The sequence below is a fragment of the Zonotrichia albicollis genome, chromosome 4 (assembly GCF_047830755.1).
Source record: "Zonotrichia albicollis isolate bZonAlb1 chromosome 4, bZonAlb1.hap1, whole genome shotgun sequence".
Classification (NCBI taxonomy): domain Eukaryota; kingdom Metazoa; phylum Chordata; class Aves; order Passeriformes; family Passerellidae; genus Zonotrichia; species Zonotrichia albicollis.
The window spans coordinates 28618602-28640171 of NC_133822.1; the positions used below are offsets into that span (position 1 = coordinate 28618602).

At 42.0% G+C, this 21570-nt stretch overlaps 1 protein-coding gene across 2 annotated transcripts in view; it reads right to left on the reverse strand.

The window, feature by feature from the left end:
* The window catches only part of VWF (von Willebrand factor), a 127563-nt gene extending 106856 nt beyond the window's left edge, over positions 1-20707 (reverse strand). For both annotated transcript variants that reach the window (XM_074539258.1, XM_014270907.3), the window contains exons 1-8: positions 20559-20707; positions 18992-19046; positions 18310-18468; positions 17582-17684; positions 17285-17493; positions 10505-10629; positions 3260-3476; positions 1110-1232 (exon numbers count right to left, since the gene is read on the reverse strand). In XM_074539258.1, the coding sequence (XP_074395359.1) occupies positions 1110-1232; positions 3260-3476; positions 10505-10629; positions 17285-17493; positions 17582-17684; positions 18310-18468; positions 18992-19046; positions 20559-20588 (1021 nt within the window). In that variant the 5' untranslated portion in view covers positions 20589-20707. The remainder of the gene's footprint in view (positions 1-1109; positions 1233-3259; positions 3477-10504; positions 10630-17284; positions 17494-17581; positions 17685-18309; positions 18469-18991; positions 19047-20558) is intronic.
* Between the last annotated feature and the right edge of the window lie 863 nt (positions 20708-21570).

A 21570-nucleotide genomic window follows, 5' to 3' on the forward strand; every position in this document is an offset into this window, starting at 1 on the left:
CCTCTCAGTTCCTCTCTCCTTAGACCTTTTCCATGCTGAACAGACCAATGCATCTACCAAAGGAAAAGTACAGCAAGAGCGCTTGTGCAGCCGGAGGATTAATTAAGCTCCTTCAGCTTTCTCCAACACTTCCAGGACTACACAAATACATTAGCTGGATCCTTCACAAATACAGTAGCTGGATCCTTCACAACAAAATAATCTCCAGAGTCTGGTTACATCACCTGTCACCTTTGCAGGTCCTGCCACACTTCTGAACCCCCAGCAAGGAAGAGACTGGCAGCTGAATGGGAAACTACCAAACTCCTCAAACGAGGCTGACATTGTCATTATTGCCTTGTTTTGGAAAGCAAAGCTCTGCAAACCTCTGTCACACCTGGCATCTTGTGCAAGGCGACGCTAACACCTGTGTGCATTTACAAAGCCCAGACAGGCTGAAATGCAGAGATAGTCCTATTCAAAACAAACAAAGCACTCAGTGAACAACCAAAAAAAGAAAAAAAAAACCACCAAACTAGCTACATATGGAAGTATATGGAGCTTTGGAGCCAGGAACAAAGCTCTCCTCCTGCAGTTGTTTTAAGTACAACAGACAGAAATAGAAAATTGGTGTAGCTGGGCTGCTCCCTTTAACCCAATCAAATCTCCTGAATGGAAGATTCAATAATAAATTAAATTATTCACTTAAATCATGAAGAACTTTGAATTTGCAGTGCAAGCTCTACATGTACTGTTTTTCTGCAAGAAATTCCTTCAGTGCATTCTCTGCCGTTTCTTCCCCTAACTGTATTTGCCTCTAACCCAAGCAATTCAGGAGTACATCAAAGGCAAGCAGTCTCTCACCAAGAAAAAAAGGCAATCTTGGAATATTAGTTAGTACTGATTTTCACAGAAACATTTACTTTTTAGTTGGCCCTGAAAAATGGCCCTTTCATGGAGTGAGCATACAGGCGCTACAGAAACTGGATTATTCTAGGGCATAGTCCCAGAAAATAAAAGTGTTTCTGATTTCAAGAAAATTTAAGGGAAGACACAGCTTTCTTTCTTCTAATAAAATAGTAGCTTGACTGCCAAATTTTTCTCTGTAAATAACCCAGTAAATAAATTACCAGGGCAGCTGCAGCCATCAACACATTGTCCATGACACACTTCATTGATATTCAGACTCTGGCAGGTTTTGGCACATGGGGATACACACTCCTTATATTCCATGCCAACTGGACACCTTGGCCCTGAAACAATTAAAAGAAATTAGAAATGCAAATTCCTCAGTAACTATTAAACCAACAAATCCTTTCATTATCAAGGGCTGAACTACAGAGACAAAAATGTCATGTCAGCTTCCAAATGATTATTTCTTTTTCAGAAGCAGAACATTTTAGAAATATTTGATTTTCAATTTGCTGCAATATCATCTGTCAGGTAGCATAGTAAATACTCAGAGGTTAAAGCCAATTTGCTTTCTAATAAATTGAGTCTTAATAACTAAACCCAAGTGCATTAAGAATAATAAACCCAGGGAGAAGTTTTGCAATAATATCTAAGCAATTTGGACAGTCGTGGCTGTTTTGCACCTTTAAGCCATGCACTTACTCTACTCATTTGTGAAATTATCCTGTTTGGTGTTTCCAGGGAGAACCAGGAGACAGTTAAAACTCTGAAATCCCATCCTCCTTCTTCCAGAGAACCACCAGTTCAGGATAACACCCGTGCCTGGTATCTCCACTGCTGCCATTATCTAGGCCAGGCCACTACGCAAACACATTATTACAGGCATTCCTTCTCTTCAATGCATACACACACCATGTCCTACAATTCTGCAGGGGCATGAAGTGGCAAGAAAAAGTTGGAGACTGCCCTTTCCCAGCCAATCCTCTGCTGAAGTGGTGGGAGGGTAACGAAGGAGTGATCTTGCCCTGGGTGCCCTGGGCTTGGGCACCAACTGACACTTGGCACAGTGTGCCCAGCACTAGAGCCCTTCCCACACAGCAGAGTATTCCATATCTCCATCATCATCATCATCATCTCCTGAGAAAGCACCATAGCACAGATGAAGGGTGATAGAAAATTAAGCTCCCACTGTGGCAGTTGGACACTTCCCTCTTTCCTGACTCAGAGGAAAAACACCAAAGTGCAGCTCGTGAATTCAAGGGTTAGAAATGAGCTCCAAAGCTCCTGGGATTATAGAAAGGCTCATTTCACTTGTGGCTTTTAATCAGACTTACAAAGAGCCCCAGCAAAAATGGGTTACCTGGCTTACACCCTGAGCAAGGAGATGAGCTTTTATGTCCCAATGGAAAGGTAGTAAATTACTGCTAGAACTCAGACTGTACAATTCCTAGAACAAGTGGCTGGCAGCATCTTGCTGCCCTAACCACAGTCTGAAGGCACAGATTTCTTCAGTGGCCAATAGCAGAATATCTTTACCAGAGAACAAGGTGTTATCAGTACAAATCAGACAGTTTACCCCATGTAGTCAATTTACACAAACATCCCAAGGAAAATGTCCTTTCTCACAACAAAAAAACATGAGAAAAAGCACTGAGAACATGATATTAGTCGATTGTTAAAATTATTTATTTAATTCTCTCTATTAAACCACAGTTCTCAGCAGTAGGTGGAAACATGACTTTTCCTCTATAAATACAATCCATCTCAGTCAGTGTATGCACTTCCCTGTTGCAAAACCTCAGCACAGATGCAATCAGGACCTCTGAACTCAGCAAAATTGGGCTAATAAAGGCAGCAGTTCAAGATGCAATCAGGATCACTAAACTAGACAAAAATTAGATTAGAAAAGGCAACATCTCAATTTCAAGGCAATTGATTCAAGCAAATAAAGGGTGAAACAATTGTCTTTATGCAAAAACGTTAGAGTGCATTTCACAAAGATGCTGACTTAAAATACGGGCTGGAAAATGTTATACATCTGAACCATATGTAAAATAGCATCTAAACATCCTAGTCTATATGTTTGTGTATCAAATAAGTCTTCACTGACTGTGTACACTATGGTGGGACATGTAACAGCTCAGGATCTTCTTTATAAACTGTTCAAAAAATACTGCATTAGGGACAAGAACTTCTAGAAAAAGATGGGTGATGGAGAGCTGAAAGGGGGAAGTGAGCAAAGGCACTTCCTATAAATGAACCAACCTCCTAAAATACACCAGCTGCTTTTAGCTGCAGGACAAAAATCTGCAAGACAGGCACAATCCTATTGGGGATGAGCAGCCTAGGAATAAATCTGCCAGCTTACTGCACGAGCTCTCTTCAGGCCACCCCTCCAAAATGATTCCTTCGTGAGCGCAGCTCCTGGCATACTCTAGGAAGGCAGGGCAGTGACAGTCCACGCCCTGGGGACAGGCACAGATGTCTCTTTCACAGAGGCTGATGTACGGCTCAGGATCCACTCGATGGTGGCACCGGGAGAAGGTCAGCGATGTGCTCAGCAGCTGGCAAGTTTCCAGGATGCCCTGCGCAAGAAGTGAGGAGCAAAGGGACAGAGAGAGAGAAAAGGGAACAAAATTACTTCCTGTAGTCTCAGGAAGATGGGAAAACTCAATTTTTCCAAACACATCATCACCACTGTTGTTAACAGCATCACAGCTCTTATTTAAGAGCGAGCTCTTACCCATTTATTCACTACATGCATGGATACATTAATATACTGATTATTATAAAATGGAGCATCGCATAAGGGATGTTTCACACAGAAACACATCAGTCAGTCAGTCAGTCAGTCAGTCAGTTAGCAAAAGGATAGAGGCATTCTACTTCCTTTGGCTTCCCAGAAAAGAACTGGATTGTGCCTGGATTCCCAGGAAAGTCACACAGCAACAGAGGGGAACTAAGGTAGGTAGGAAGAAAAACAACCAGACAATCTTTTGGATAACAAGTGGCCAGAGCAGGTGTCAGAAGGAAAGACTGAGTCTGACTGAAATCCCAGGAATGAAATTTGTTTTCCACTTCTGGCCACAGATTCCCATCGCTCCTGCTGGCTTGTCCAAAGCTCAACAGGTCAATTTAGCTCAGATAAATCGGAGAACAATAGCCCAGGGAAAAAAAGCAATTTGTTCTGCTCTTCTCCTGAGTTAAATCAGCATGGTGAGAGCCAGTGTGAGGGAAGGACAGCGCAGGGATATAGGAGGAGGTATCGAGACCTCTTCTTTCAGACAGCAGAAACCTGAGAGGAAACTTAACTGTATGTAGAACAAAACCTAAGGAAAATGTGGAGTATGGTTAAATTCTCCAGGGGAGACTCCCACATAAACTCTTTTGTGCATATTATGTCACAGTTCAATGAGTCTGAGGTCTTCAGTGCAACTTTCTGAAAGGATGGCACTGAGTTTAGCTAAGTGAAAAATCAATTTTCTGATACAACTCCAGCACAACAAAGAGTTGGAACATAACTTTCTTCTACTTATTTGTCAGTGTTTTATGTAAGCAAATGTAAACCATGGTGTATTTTTTAGGTGTTATACTCAGTGGTTAGAGAAGAGGGCATATTCTTCATAGTGGTTCACAGTTACAATTCATTACTTCTAAAAAACTTAACACGTACCTGAGGTGACAGCACATACAAGCTGCTGTGTAAAAAAAAAATTAATATTAATTAAAAAGCATCTCATTTTCTGGGAGATGAAAAATGTAGATAAAAAAACCCAAAATAAAAAAATCAAGATGTTTTCTCTGAATGGCAGCTATGGTGCCTGTATAGGAAAACTGCTGAATAGAAAATACCTTTTTATTTTGTCTAAACGGTGTTTTGTTCAGGTGATCAGCTCAAGCTAGTACATGTCTGAGCCTAGACAGAATTTCTTGCTTACAAAAACAAACCAACCAGAAATGTGAACTCTGTTGGGAATGTATTCCAAGTTTAGCAAAGGACTCAGGGAACAACCACATATGCAAAGAAGTTTTGAGCTTTCTGGGAAAGGACTCGGGGAACTTAAAACATGAGAGCTGGACATGGTGAAAATCAGAAATTCAGCTCCAGCCTCGGATAATTCTGATCCCCAGACAGCACCCACCATGTTGAACCAGATGGGGAAAAAAAAAAAAGACACTAGAAGCAGGCGGGACCAGGAACTACATAAATGGTGGTTGGTGCTGCTCTAAGACTCACACAAGTACAGAAGAGCTGAAAAGATGCCCTAAGGGTGGAAGTAACAACAACAGAAGCAGCCAAGAAAGTTATTAAAGCAGGGCTCGGAGATGAAACTGATAAAATCAAAAGTGAGCTCAGAGCCATTCAGAGGATGAGCAGTACAGCAACTCCTGGATCAAAGCCTTTATCCAGATGGTATCAAGTGCAGTAGAAAACCAGTGTATGCAACAATCCTGTTTAGGGGCTGAGCTAGTGAAGTTTCTCAAGGTAATACAACTCAAACAGCAAAACTCAGACTGTATATTCCACTAAAAGGAACATTTTAGATGGAAAAGTGACTTAAAAAACAAAGGAGATTACACACCAAAAAGACTAACCCATTTTTATTTTCCTCTAGCTCTTTGGTCTTGGATTTGTTCACTAACAGCATAGCTAAAGGCTATGCTGAGCTCCAGCTGATTATCTAGAAACCAAGTGATATATGTTGAAAAGCAATAAACAATTCCTTTTCTCTGTGTAAAGATTTTCTTGCCATTCAAATTTCATCAGGTTTTCCAGTGACTTTAGGCAAAAAGTTATAGCTGGAATTTTCCCATCTTTCAAACTTATCTCAATTATCATGACAAATAAGCTGAAATATGGGTAAATCCGAATAGATACAAAACCAAAACATTTCCCCATGAGGGTGGTCAAAAACAGGGTATGTAACCATCACCCTGGAGATATTCAAAATGTGAGGATGGCACCTAGGATGGCCCTGTTGGAACGAGGGAATTGGACTCAATGACCCCTTCCAACTCTAACCATTCTGCAAATCATTTTTCTTTTCATTCCTTCCTTTCTTTAAAACTCACTGGCCAGACTGGACTAAGAGACGTCCTTATTCTTTAGTTTAGAGGACAGTGGTATTAGATATTTGGCACCCTCAGCCACTGCTGTAACATTCCTGCTCATGGAAGCTACTCTACACAAAGTATTTAAACCCACCAGACTGGAGAGTGAAGCTTCAGGCTTAAACATTGCTTAGGGTACAGGTTAGCAGGACTGACTGCAGTATCTGAAATGCAGGTGAAGGTTGTAAAATTTCTCCCTTCCCTTCTGCACTAGTCCTATTTTAAATGTTTCTTTAAATAGGTTGGCGGGGTCCTGGCACTGGCAATCCTCAGTAACCACAAAACTTGCTGACCTTCCTTCTGTCCCAGGCCCACCACACAGAGCTGGAGGTGGAATTCTGTACATTCTTTCCATTTCTGTAGCATTTCCTTCTGCTGCTGCATGAACTGCATTTGTCCACTGCTTAACAATTACCATTAAAGAGAGAACCTAACAAATAACAGAAGAAATCAAAGACACCCTCTTGTTCCCTTGAATTTAAACCCAATGGTATGCGATACACATATGGATTCTCCAGAACACTCAGGAATATACTTCATGGAGAAAGATTTAGCCTCCCACATTTTCACATTAAAAGCATCCAAACCCAATATGTTTAATACACCAAACACTGGCTGTATGTTTGAGCAGACTAGGTAAAAACTGAAAGAAATCACTTCCCTTGAATGCTGATTATTCTGATGAAGAAAAATTATATTTTAGATATATTGGGTGTCATTTTCACCCATGTAGTATATTATTATATTGTATAGAATGATTTGGGTTGGAAGGGACATTAAAGATCCTCTTGTCCAATCCCCTGCCCTGGGCAGGAACATCCTTCACTAGACCAGGTTGCTCCAAGCTCCATCTAACCTGGCCTTGAACACATTCAGGGACAGGGCTGGACCTCTGGACCTTTGCTGGACCTGCCTCTGACCTCAGCCATGATGAATTATGGTCCAAAGCTGAATATTTCTACTGTTTTCAGATCTGGGAATAATGCTATTTCTTTATTAATATGGAAGTATTCCATGGGATAATGGGGGACCTGTTTTTTACCAACTGCAGTAAGAGCTGAATTTCAGCAAAAGCTTTTAATTTCAATAATTTTCACATCTAACATACAAGAGGTATCATTTCCTAATTAGAGAAGAAAAAAGTGAATAATACAGTGACCTCTGGCCACCACACACCATTTCTATTAGAGGTGAAATCTACAAAATAAAGGTAACGTATAAGAACACCATAATCAATTGCAATGCTTTAAACCATACACATTTTTGTTTCCAAAGCTGCCTTGTTGCCATCCTTTTCCAGATCACCCATTTATACTTTCAGATCCACGTTACCCATGCTGTTGGTCATCTTAGAGCCTGTTAAATTGCAGTACTTTGTTGAACAGCCTAAACCAGTGAAAAAAAGATCAGATAATACAGTGAGGCTCCTTTTGGGTAACTAAACATCAGCTGCAGAGGGCAGGGCATGGTAGGAAGGCTTTCTTCCTCCCTCCAACACTGCCCAGTTTGGAATGGTCTCTGGTCCTGAGGCAAGGCAGCTAATCACACTAAGTATGTGTATGTTTTAGAGGTGGAGAGCAGGGAAAGGCCCTGGCAACAGTGGGATAAGAGTGTGAGGTGGTTCAAGACTTCTCAGCTGACACACAGAGCTGTGTCAGCTCTGAGACAAAACAGAAAGAAGACAGAAACTTCCAAACAAGACAACAAGACAGAAACTTCCAAAAAAATATTTAACATTTTTAGGATTTAAAGATAAAAGAACAGCATGGCTTTCTGTTTAGGTTTAAAGAATCATGATTCCACTGCACAGAATCATACAATGGTTTGGGTTAGAAGCGATCTTAAAGATCATCTCATTCCAACCCCCCTGCCATGGGCAGGGACACCTTCCACTATCCCAGGTTGCTCAGAGCTCCATACAACTTGGCCTGGAACACTGCCATGGATGGGGCAGCCACAGCTTCTCTGGGCAACTTTTGCTAGGGCCTCACCACCCTCACAACAAAGAATTTCTTCTTAATATCCAATCTAAACCTGCTCTCTGCAAGTGTGAATCCATTTCCCTTCATACTGTCATTACAATTCCTGCTGAAAGAAGCCAGAAGCCATCTCTCCAAGGATGCTATTGGCCAGGGAGGGGGGAAACAGAGAGGGTAAAGAAAACCACAGACCCACCCAGTGTGGGGGCACTGGGGTGGGAGGAGTGCCTTGAAGCAGAGCTTTTGTTTCCCTCACCTAACAGCTGACTGCCTGGCAGGAAGACCAAGGAGATTTACATTCCTGAAGCTGAGGCAAGCAAAAACAAAGCACACTATTAAAAAGCCCTACATTCTTCAGCAGGCACTTGTTTGGCTGGTCTTCTGTTAATAGTGCTGTGTTTATTCTTGCACAATAAATAAATTAAGGCAATGTTTAATGCTGTGAGCTTATGAACTCACATTAGAGAGAATATAATTTCATTCAGTTTGTGTGAAAGATAACTTTATCAACAAAGCATCAATATTTAATAGTATCTGTATAAAATCCAAATTAGTTGTACTTGACCAACAGACTGGATTTCACCCTGCATGCCACTCCCCAGCCGCAGCTGCAATGTTGACACTTTCTAAACTTGCCTGAACAGATTAAATTCCAGGGACCACAACCAGTCACAAGAAGCAGTCTCTAGAGCTGTAACCAGGTTTAAAGAATCATAAAATGGTTTGGGTTGGAAGGGACCTTAATGATCACATAGGTCCACACCTCTGCCATGGGCAGGGACAACTTCCACTATCCCAGGTTACTCAGAGCCCCATCCAACCTGGCCTTGGACACTGCCAAGGATGGGGCAGCTCCAGCTGCTCTGAGAAATCTGTGCCAGGGCCTCCCAATCCTCACAGGGAAGAATTTCTTCCTGATATCCAATCTAAACCTCTCTGTCAGTGTGAAGCCATTCCCCCTCATCCTGTCACTCCAGGCCCTTGTCAAGAGTCTCTCTCTCTATCTTTCTTGTAGGTTCCCTTCAGGCACTGGAAGGCCACAATGAGGTCACCCCAAAGCCTTCTCTTCTCCAGGCAGAACAATCCAAATTGTTCACACCCCCCCCACACACCATCTCTGCCCAAGCAAGAAACATCAGAAAACTGGAGATTTCCAGCCTGAAACCACTACCATAGTTCCTCAGCCAGTTTTGCAGGTAGTGAGGCTTAAGTGCTGAGGAGCACAAGCATCCTTCACTGAATTTCATAACATAACTGAAGCATCCCCATCCAAAAGCTTAATGGAAGTATAGAGTCAGAACGTTGCAACTTGTCCAACTCTTAGTTAGCCTTTTCCAGGTAGCTAGGAAACCAGCACCTAGGTTAGCTGGAGAGCAGATATATTCCAGGAAGTGCTACTACACTTGAGAAACTGTTTGTGTCTAGTTTAGCAAATACCTGTCTGCAGGAATTGAATAGTGAGAAACTCACAACTACATTTCGGCCTCAATTACTCTGCTAAATCATTTTGATTTACAACAAAGTACATGGAATCAGTTGTAACCCCTCAAGGGATGAAGGCTCAATTTACCACAACAGTCATAATATTCAGTAAACATTCAAAGGTACTTTCTTCCCTGAGCTGGTGACCATCTGCCTGCATCCACACCCTGTCTAAGGGAAACAAGAAGCATGTTTGTACTTATAAAAGACAAGAAGAAAAAGGTTGATGCAGCAAAAGGGGTCACAGAGTTGGCCAAGGCAAACAATTATGTGTTTCTTCACTAAATCAGCACTACTGTGTGTACACATAGCTGAAAGAACTTCCTCCTGGGAAGGGAAATACCCTAGTGACACAGAGCTTTTGGAACACCAACAGAAAACATCTCCTCTGTCAAAACCAGCCTGGCTGGAGCATCCCTCTCCTCTGCTGACTCCCAAGTATATAAACTGCAACAAATTCACAAATACCATTGGGGGAGGCAGTGCCCACAGAGGCTTCAGAACTGATGCTTCCCTGCTGGCACAATCAGAAAGGGAATTAACTAATTCTTCATTCTGCAGGAATCACTGAAACACACCTTTCCCAAGTAACATCATCATTTCTTTGGCAGTAGACTTACACTTCAGCCTCAAACAAGCTGATGTCTTCTTTGTTTGTCTATTTAATGTTTGGGGTGGGGGAAAGGGGAAGGTGGTTATAGGTAGGTAGGTAGGTAGATTAGATAGATAGATAACAGGTTTAGGTTGGATATCATTAAAGGTTCTTCCCCCAGAGGGTGCTGGGGCACTGAAAATGCTCTCCAGGGAATGGTCACAGCCCCAAGGCTGCCTGAGCTCCAGTAGCATTTGGACAATGCTCTCAGGCACAGAGTGGGACTTTGGGGCTGTCCTGTGCAGGGCCAGGAGTTGGACTCAGTGATCTTTGTGAGTCCCTTCCAAATCAGAATATTCTGTGATTTCTCTTCTTCTGCCAAAGGGCAGGCAAGTTGCCCTTCAAGTAGGGGAGGACTGAAACCAGAATGCCATCTTGCAGCACCAACCTTCTCTGCCATATCAGATGAAATGTTGCAGGTGTTGCTCGGAGTCTGCACTCTCTTGCAGTGCTTGTTTTCACTGTGCAAAGCCCAGGAGTTGGCAAAATCGTAACTGTTCCCCACCAGGGTCCCTGGGAATGAAGAAGAGGAGAAGCAACATGCTGTTTGAGGGGTTTTAGCAACAAGTGGGCATTATTGACTGCTGTTGAGGTGATAGTCTGCTGAAAGTTCTCTTTAAAAATATAAACTGTTGTATCAAATAGATTTTTATTCCAAACAGACTGTAGGAAAGCCATGATCAGTGATACGGATTTTGTTCTGCTAAGGGCGTCTCTGCGCTCAAGGACAGACTAAAGCCTGCAGAAGGCAGCTCCCACCTCCCTCACACCTGCATGAACACAGTAGGAGTTGCTGCTGGTCAGCTACAATCTGCAGGAGCCAAAGCATGCCTGTACATCTTCTTACCACTTAAAAGTTGTCAATAAAACAGAAAACATATTAGAGAGACAAACAAAACCATCTGCTTTCCCTAACTGAATAAATCATTAGCACTCTTGATCCCAGCTAACTTTGATTTTTCTCCTGTCCAAAACTAAATCTTGTATGTAAAGAAGCTTAACATGCACCATCATTGTTTGGGCCCATCGTCTTCCTGGGTAAGATGTCCTGAAACATGCTCCTCTGTCCCAGGACAAGCATCTCCTGGCCCAGGCTTACCAAAATTTGCATCAATTTTGCATAAAAGCAAAGCTGAATGAGTTAGTATGACTGTGACTTCCCAGGAGATGCAAACCACTTCTCTACTGCTCTTGCTCCATCCTTCTGAGAAGGGGGATCCTCCCAGAGAGGGAATGCTTCCTCCAGCCTCTTTTGCCACCCATGACCTTGCTGGTTCCAGGACTATCTCTGGCTTCCTATTATGGGTACCTGCTACTAGACAATTTTGCAACCCTTTTAAATTTTTTTTTAATTTTTTTTTTTTTAAACCCCATTGTGATGCCCATGAGAATATCAACTGCCAGTGTTAGTGCATTCCCAAGACCTTATGCAAAGGATATATATTGAAATACAAACCTGGCTGTATCTGAAAACCAAAAGAAATCAAAAGAAATTCTTCCCAAGTATACTATAGACTATTTAATAATATACACATATAGATAATAAAGATTCCATTGAGCTCCCTGTTTAGTGCAAACATAAGGAATATACAGACCACTCTTCCTAAACTATGATGAAAACTGCACTGAGAATGCTAAGGCAGAGGTATTAAGACCTGCAGACTTTTTTGTAAACTAGAAATTAGGGGCTTTTAAAGGTAGCATGTATCAGGCCCACAGCAGAGAGCAAAGAACTCCCAGGGAAAGGGGATAAAAGACACAAAATTGTCATCTATGCAGCCAAGACTTGAAACAAGGAAAGAAATGCAGCAATAAGAAGGACACAACCCTTTAGTTTACCACATATTATAAACATTAAAGCAGCAATGCAAGCTGGCCAGACGAGAAGCAAGGTGCCAGACTCCCTTTTGTTTGCAGTAAGGCAGCCTTTCCCTAGCAGGTGTGTAACAGGAGCTGGGTTCTGCTCTGAAGCAGTGTTTCTCCAGCCCTGGATGCACATCCATGCCAGGATTCCTGCTGGCAGCTACCCCCAGAGGCTCCGTCACTCACAGGCTAATGTTTGAAGGTCAGGACAACTGTTGGCCCTAAAATATTGGTCACTTGTTTTTTCATTTCTCTCCTTTCAATAATTCCTTCCTTCCTTCCTTCCTTCCTTCCTTCCTTCCTTCCTTCCTTCCTTCCTTCCTTCCTTCCTTCCTTCCTTCCTTCCTCTTTCTTTTCTTTTCTCTTTTCTTTTCTTTTCTTTTCTTTTCTTTTCTTTTCTTTTCTTTTCTTTTCTTTTCTTTTCTTTTCTTTTCTTTTCTTTTCTTTTCTTTTTTCTTTTATTTTCTCTTTTTTCTTTTTTCTTTTCTTTTCTTTTCTCTTTTCTCTTTTCTCTTTTCTCTTTTCTCTTTTCTCTTTTCTCTTTTCTTTTCCTTCTTGCAATGCTTGTAAATGTATACCTCTTATGCAGTTCTTTTACGCAACATTTGCATTATGTGATTATACTTCTTTGTTTGCTGTATTCAATGACTCACACTTTAAGTAAGTGAAGGGTTTGGAGAACCAGTCATGTGAGGAGCAGCTGAGGGGCCCAGCCTGGAGAAAAGGAGGCTCAGGAGGGCCTTTTGGTTCTGCACAACTCCCTGACAGGAGGGGACAGCTGGGGGGGATCAGGCTCTTCCCTTGCTCCCAGAGAACAAGGGACAGGATGAGAAGAAATGGCCTCAAGCTCTACCAGGGGAGGTTCAGGTTGGACACCAGGAAGAATTTCTTCATGGAGAGGATTGTCAAGCATTGGAACAGGCTGCTGAGCAGGGTGGTGGAGTCACCACCCCTGTAAGTGCTCAAGAAATGACTGGACGGGGCACTCAGTGCTGTGGTTTAGTTGACAAGGTGGGGATCTCTCAAAAGTTGGAGTCAATAATCCTGAATGTCTTTTCCAACCTAAATACTTCACTTATTTGATGAGGCTTCAGGAAGAAAAATGGGGAGGGAGAAATATCCCTAGCACATCTTACTGCTATGGGTAGAGGGAAGAGCAGCTGCCAACACTCCTGACCTTTCCCACCTGACACCTCCATTTCCTTCTGCTGAGCAACTTGAGAAGGGAGAAGAGGAAAGGCAGTGGAAGACACAACACAACAGCCTAAAAAATAATCTTGGGGTTAAGTGGGCTTAACCAGTTGGGTGATGCTGTCAACATAATGTGCACTGCAATCCCACCACACAGCAGGACTACCCTCATCTCTTGCACAGCAGAGTTTTGTTTTGCCGCCTGTCCTTTCTGTGGTCATTTCTTCTTCCTGGAAGCACCCAAGATTCTGCAGAAACAACTAAACAACTCCCTCATGGGGCTCATCAGAGCCCAACACCCAGAAGCCCTCCTGCAGCCTGGGTGGGACTCTGGCTAAAGCACTGGTTTTGCCTAAGACTTGCAGGAAATATGTTGAAAACAGATGTTGTCACAAAACATAATGGAAAACAAAGGATTTGGACAGAAGTGCTTCAAGAGGGGATGATCAGATGCCTGATATGGATCACAGTACAGATCCCGACAGGTAAACTTGCTGCTCAAAAGCCAAGACCCTCAGGGAGCCAGCTAGGGTGGAATCTCCTTTCAGCATGCAAGATGGGTTCAGGAGGCAGATAATAAAGATAACACAAATCCCACCTGCTCCTAACATCCCAGACACATCACAACACCTGTGACCTTGCAGAGGTTTGAGGAGAGGGCCACTCCCCCACCGCCTGAGCAGCAGGCAGGATCTCCAGGAGTGTCCTGCTGGACTATGTCTTTAGCGCTCCGATTGCTGCCCTCATGTCTGTCTCCCTTCAGAACGATTTTCAGATCAGTGATGGCCACTCCTCGCAGCAAAATCCTTGTTCACTATGATTATCTGAGCCTCCAATCATCAGTTCTTTCTGAAATCTGAAACTGGCACCAGCTTGTTTACTTTGACACTGATGATCAGGCAAGCAAAGCATCAGGAATAACCACCTCATGCTCCAGGCACGGAACCCTGACCTCCTTCCCTGGACCTCCTGCAGATTTTCCAAATGGCCACAAGCCCATCAGATAACTCTCTCAGGCTCTGTTAATTCATCCATAAAAATAAATGCAGAAATTTGGTCAAGACACTACAGTCCTGTAAGTCTTAATTGATAAATAGAGTCTCAGTTGGTAAATAACCAATTTTCACATGTTGGTTATTTATCAAGCTATTTCAGGGGAGGAATGAGGGTGGGGTTTTTTGTTTGTTGTTTTTGGGGCTTTTTAAACACAGTTTTACATTATTCTGACAGGCAAAACTATTGGTAAGGTTGCCCAAAAATTGATTCATACCTTGCATCAAATTGATATGAAATAAAAAAGTAATGGGCTATAAAATCTTTCCTGCCCTCTCCAGTTTGTTACAATGAATGTAAAATCAGTAATACTGAACTGGAGAGGGAAAGAACCCCCTCCAGAACCCTACAGCCTAGTGATGCAGCCACATTCCTCACAACAGAAAGGTCTAACTTCAATCCCAGACCCTGAATCAAGCACATGGGCTAAAGGTGGCCAAATAGACATCTGAGCATCTAGAAAGAACTCAGCCTCATTTTTCTGATATGAGCAAAGGCTGTCAACCAGTTAGAAGTGCATGCTGAGGTCAGAAAGCAGAGCCTGATCAACTGGCAAGTCTTAGAAGCCTTCACAGAATGGCCATAAAGGACCAGACCTTATCTGGCAAGAAAGAGCAGAGAGGAAACCTTTCATTAGGGTCTAGGAGAAAAAACAGACAAAAGACCAAACAAAAACCCTAGAAAGCTTCTGAGACATTTCTTTTTATATTTTAGTTATGCTTAAATTGTGAAAACAAAGTCTCAAGGTTAGGCTTGGTTTTGTTTCCATATCCAATAAACAAGCAAGCCCATAGAATAAAGTCAATGTTTTCTGCCAGTCTGAACAGGACATGAGCACTTCTCCACAGGATGAGCTATTGTAGGAACCGTGTCACTGGCAGTGACTCAGCACCCCAACCTGTCTGAAGGACAGTGAGTCTGCAACTTTGGGAAAAGGCTCTTCCCCTGCAGGGTGGTGGGGCACTGAACAGGCTCCCCTGGGAAATCATCACAGCCCCAAGGCTGCCAGAGCTCAAGATGCATTTGGACAACACAGTGGGATTGTTGGGGTGTCCTGTACAGGGCCAGGACTTGCTGATCCTTTCAACTTGCTAGGTCCCTTTCAACTGAGGCCCCAGTCTGATAAATTCCAGGTTTTAACAGGAAGCAATGGACACACCAACAGGACAGTTCAGCCTGCTGGCAACCTTAAGGTAACTCTTCACTGCCCTCAGATCACTATGTAGTTACACCAAGCTCACATCCTGGGATAGGCTGACCTTTGGGAGAACTAATCAGCCTGAAAGGAGAACAACTAAAAACTTTAGTGAAAAGAAAAGGGTGAAATGCTTCACAGGCTCCCAAGAGGCTGCCTACTTTTTCTGTTCAAAAAATATTACTTCTCCCAGCTGTTTCTGTTGCCCCCTACCTGGAAGCTAGATTCAACAGTATATGACAAAGCAAACAAAAAAAAAAAGGGATCTGAATTATTCCATGACTGATTTGCCTGAAGCAAGTTAAGAAATGCTCCAGTGAACCAGCAGAGCTGCCAAGGAAACAAACAGTGCATGTGTGTAGTGACGTCCCTCACTGATACAACAAATTCAAACATAATTCATCCTAATTCCTTCTAAATTGGTTTAAATGAAAGGTCTTTTGTATCACTGGAAAAACTGGCAGAATTGCTGACACACAGTTCTATTCTTCAGGCTAAAACCACAGATCTGTGTATCTACACAGGTGGATAAACAGGAGGAGATCCCTGACTTCTGTAAGAGACGCAGAAAACACATTTTCTCTGTCACCTCTGTTATTTTATGGCTCCTCCAAGCAGAAACCCTGTCATGGACTTTATTACATTCCAAAATTTGTGGCTGTGAATGGACTGGTTTTTTTTAAGAGGGAAGATACAGCCTCCAGCATGTAAAACAAATACAGCATGAAACACATTTAAACATGAGCAGCAGAGGGGCCTTTTCTACATTTGAAAAATCCAAAGCATTACAGTCTCATTTTTTACTTCTGCTTTTTCTGGGGGCCTTACTACTACTGTCTCAAGAAAAAGCCATAAACTTCCTATCTCATCTCATTCAGACATCAAGGGATCCAAGCCATGGCAAGCAGTTTTGTGACCAGAGTTTGTTTCTTATTATTTACGTTGCTGAAGGACAGAATAATCATTTTAACACACCATAAGATCTCTTTTTTTTTCTGTACACTGAAGTTATGCTTGTGTAGCCTGAGTGCCAGTAGGACACATCTCTGGAGCACTGCCAGGCTCCTTTCCAAGCTGCTTTGTCTCCCTCTCTTCACTATCATTTATTTTTAATACACACTTCCTGTTATCAATCTAATATATCAATGTATGAACTAACTTCAAACCTCTCCTCTTCAGGTAAGCATTCAGAATTAAAAGACACTCTGAAATACCACAAATCAAGACCAATCCTTCAAAGTCTCATTCAGGGCTTTCCAGAAACTCTGAGTCTTCACACAAAGGTGTACTGAGCAGCAAAGGTGGTCTTGCTCCTCATTCTCACCAGGAACTGCTGTGATACAAGGTGTACCCGCCTATCCAACAGCCCTTATAGGTGGCGAAATGTCATTAAAAGGTCACACCTTTATAGAACAGCATCCCATGGCAAACCTGCAAGCAGCAGGAATTTAATCTTCTGCTGTTGCACCTTTCTATTCTTACACTATCTATTCTTATTACTTCTTGGCTAATTCATGAAAAATTAGATGTTGAATCAATGGGTATTTCACACTGCTTTTTTATTGGGTCTTCTTCTAGCCAGTCTCTCCACATGAATTAACCTGTAGCTTTATCTTTGCATTTGAAAGTTTCCAGGTTTCTAAACATGCTACGTTCAGATGCCTGGTCTTTTCTCAGGAATGAGATGTGACTGCCATTTCCTTTCAGGAGAATGGAAGATGAAAGGACTTAGCTTTTCAACACATCAACTTGAGGTATCTGACACGTTCTGTAGAAACATTTTTGCTGGATCAGCAACATCTTTGTTGAATCAGGAAAAGTGTGCAGAGCTTCCATTAACATACAATCAGTTAGTGGTAACCTTACCTTCCCGAGTTCTGAAGTCATCCTCAAGGAATTTATTAAAATTGCCACACAATCCACAGGTCTTATTATAGTGCTTTTCTTGAAGGAGTATCTGAATGTTTCCACTGGCATCAGTCTTCACCACAAAGCCATGCTCATCACTGGATATTTTATAATAACCTGCCTCCTTCTCTATAAATATACCATTGGAGGCAAAAGGTATGGAAACCCTGTGGAGAAAAAACAGGAAATTCTCAGCATGTAATACACAAAACCCATCAGGTTGTTTTCTGCTAGAATGATAGTTCCTAGAGGTACCTTTTTTCTTCCTGCATCACAACTCCATCTAAAGAGAGGCGAAGACTGAAATATTCTCCAAGATACATAGAGAAACCAATTTTGTCCCCATCCTGGTAATCACCTGAGGAGATGAAACACAACCAAATACTCTTAGTTCTGGGACTCAGGAAGACAATTTTTGGCCAGTAAAAACCTATTTTAAACTATGACCAACACAAAACAGTTACTACTGAATATAAAAACATCTACCAAAGCAGTTGGTATGAAAGTTACATACAGTTTTGGTACATATATCATCACTTCTATGCCCAAGAATAACTCTGCAGAGGTCTATGCTAATTCCAAGGCCTTCTGTCCTAGAAGGCGGGATTTTTCTTACTGGTGTGGTTTAGAATACAGATAAAATTTGTTCTAAAGGGTTGTATAGCTCTCATTCCTGGACTCAGCTTTAACTCAGCCACATCTCCCTGAAAAACACAAAATTAGTAAAGGTCTTCTTTTTAGTAGGAGTGGTAAGAAAATCCCTGCTTCTTAGCAGCTTATTTATGGATGAGCTACATTACCAAAGGATAACAGAAGCCCAGGAAGTAATCCCACTTTCCAAAACAAGCCCAAAAAACCCCAATACAAACCACAGACAAACAAAAAAAACCCAACCAAGACCACTTTTTATGAAGTGGTCCATCCTATCTGATAAAGGGGAACTATTTTTTTTTTTCCAGTGATGGACCCCAGTTCAGACTCACCTAAGAGGGTGAAGGAGTGCTTGTGACAGTCCCCAGCAAGGAGGTAGCTGCAGTACCCAGCAAAATTGTACAAGGAACCATCAAACGTTTTGATGTGATCATTCCCAAAAAGGCTGCAACGGGCAACTGATGACTCCTGAGGTGAAGCCCCTGATAACCCTGAGTATCAAAACACAACATTAACCTGCAATTTAAAGCAATCATTTTGCAGTTCAGGAATTTCTCTGCTGGAATTTATCCCCACTGGTGTCCTGGTGTCTTCCAGGCAGACGGTAAGCTTGGCATGACAGTCCATATGATCACAGTTGTTTTTTGTTATTATTATATGCATTACTGAAATGCCTTTTCTTTTTTATTTCCACCAGCCCAAACCTTGCATGAGTAATGTAAGTTCTGATGCTTTGAGGAATGCCATGTGTTCATTTGTGCATGCCTACAACCCCACTAAAGCCTATAAGGCACTAGGAAAGCCCTATATCTTGTTCAGTCAAACATTCCTGACTTCAGGGAATGTTTGGGACTCAACACAGTGCCTGTTTCGAGGTAAACAGACAAAAGGAATGACTACTGATGCCTTCAGCATGGTGAGAATAATCCCTGAGTCAGTACAAAAAGGGGAAGGGAGGCTCGTATCTCACAAAAAATAGTGAAAATATATTCTAATCCAAACCTGTTTTCTTACCTGTGATTACAGTGCCCAGCAGTAGGCTTGTTTGCAGCACTGTCAAGAGGAGCATCTGTTAAAAATCAAAGAGACAGCTTAGAATATTCTTTGTTTGAGACATAGCCTGTTTCATAACTCCTCATCACTTTCTATCCTTTCTTTATAAGGAAAATTATTGTTGAGGCTCTGCAACATTTCAGAAAGCCATAATCCATGCAGACAGTTGGGATAATTCAGCTGCCCTCCATCCTGATTTAACTAGATAATCTAGATGAGTTATCAGTTACTCTTTGCCTGCATATTCACTTCTCATAGCATGGAAGTCAGTTACCTCCATGGGAAATGCAACCCAACACAGACATATATCCCAATTTCCCTCAGCTAACACTCTGCACACAAAGCCCTTCAACGCACATTATTTCTCAGCCAGCCTGATGTGAAGATGCACCCCAGACTGGCTCAGCCAAGCTGGCTCCAGTAGAAGTCCCCTCTGCAGCACAAGATTTGCACTCTGCCCAAACATCCACAAAGGGAAAGAAAGAACATAGGAGCCAGCAGGTTTGTTGGCACACCATTGTAACCACATAATCCGCTGATTTCAGGGTGATAACAGGCTTGAGATAAAGGGCAAGAAAGAAAGGGAGGAAATCGTGCAGAGATTAGAGACCAAGGGTGAAAATTTTCATTCAACAAAATCAGTTTTAGCATTGCCTCCTCCTATGTTCTAGCACCAGAACGTCAGTCTTTGTTTTCTGTATGTCTATAAACTATGTCCAGGATGACCAGGCCTTTAAAAATAATAATTAATAATAGGATAGGAGGGTCATGCAGATTGTGAACTACATGGGTTCAGTGGCAAAACATCAACTGTTAAGTATGAAAGCTGCAGGGAGCTCTATCTAAGGGAATTAATTTCAGTAATCATATAAGCAACTAGAGAAGCTTAAATATACTAAAGTTAAAATATTAATGCCAGAAGACCAGACACACCTTTTCCTAAAGTAACCATCCAATTAAAGACTAGAGTGCATTTTGCAAAGACAAATTGAGATATCAGGTATAGACACACACTTCTTATTGCTGTTAGTTATGTAGGTCCAACTCTCAGTCAGATAAATAAACACTGAGTTTGACTCATACAAGAAAGAAAAAGAAAGATCTATAACTCATAATGCTGCAAATCTCAAACTGACATAAGGCTGCAAGACAGCTCAGAAGTACTAACTGTGTGGGAAAACCACTAAAAAGAATAGTGAAGGAAACAGTAAGCATCATTATTCTCAGAATACACACTCGCTACTGTATTTTTGGTGCATGCAAGTGCATGCAGTTATTGTGGTGAATCAGATATTACTGATCTTTGTCAACCCTTTTGTTTTACAAAGCAGGCAGAGAAAAAAGGCAAGGTATAAATCCCTTCCCATCAGTCCCCATCCACCTCCCACTCTGTTCTGAACTGCAGATGGAGTTTCCCCCAATTCTAATGGAGCAGGTGCCACTAACAAATCACAATACAATCCAGTAAGATCTGCCAGTATAAAACTATCTACAGTTTTATCACTGGCTTAATTAGAAAGGAATGTACCTTCTTCTGCATGAGACTCCTCTTGCACATGAGCAAAAAACTCCTCCAGTTTCCACCTCTAGCCTACATCATTGTTCCCCTGGTGCTTCAGAAGTCAAGACTGACTTGGAATGACTTTGGTCTGAAATCTCTTGTTTTTGTACAAGCCAGGAACTCTTGTTCATTTAAGAGGAAAGATAAAAATGCAGACGTCACATCCGCCTGATTCTCAAGACAATAGATGAAATTGCTGTTGTGGAAATCAGGCATTCTTAATTGCCAGGAAGGTACAATGAGGGGAAATAGTTTTAAAAACTGACAGATAAAATCTCTGAAATACATTTCACATGCATATGTGTGACAAATCCCACTGGTTGAGCCAACAGGCAGCATATTTATTTGACAGTACATTATTCAAAGGGAATAGTTGGATGCTCCCCACCTCAAAGGCCGCAGAACCATTAAGCATTTTTTTCCTAAACAACTGCCTTGAAGGATAAAGAAAAATACAGAGCTGGTAATTTAACTAATTCAGGACTCTAATTCAGAGCCCTGAATTTATTGTCTAGGTGAAAAAATACTCAAATTTTGCCACCTTCAATCAGAGCAACACATTTGCTCCTTGAAAAGTTCCTCTGGAACAGCACATCCTGCTCTGACTTGTTTGCAGAGTGGGCACCAAATCTATGGGCATATGTACAGCACTGAGCAAAAACAAAAACCAGAGTTTGTCAAGTCTCACTTGACTTTCCATGTCCCATTCCTAACATTTTCAATAACTTCTAGGATTAACAAACGCCTTAGGAGGCAACACACTGCACTGACTGGGAATTGTTTTCTCTTCTTGGATCCAGCTGCCACATCTCAGCAGGTCCTTCCTAGCCCTGAGAGCATGAACATGAGTGATCACAGACAGATGTTCCCTAAACCTTTCCTTATTTAAATGCCAGCACTACTCAGGATAGGGGGAATCAGATCTTCTATGACCATGGTCTCTTAACATCTTCTCAGTTCTAATCCTTTCATTTCCTGA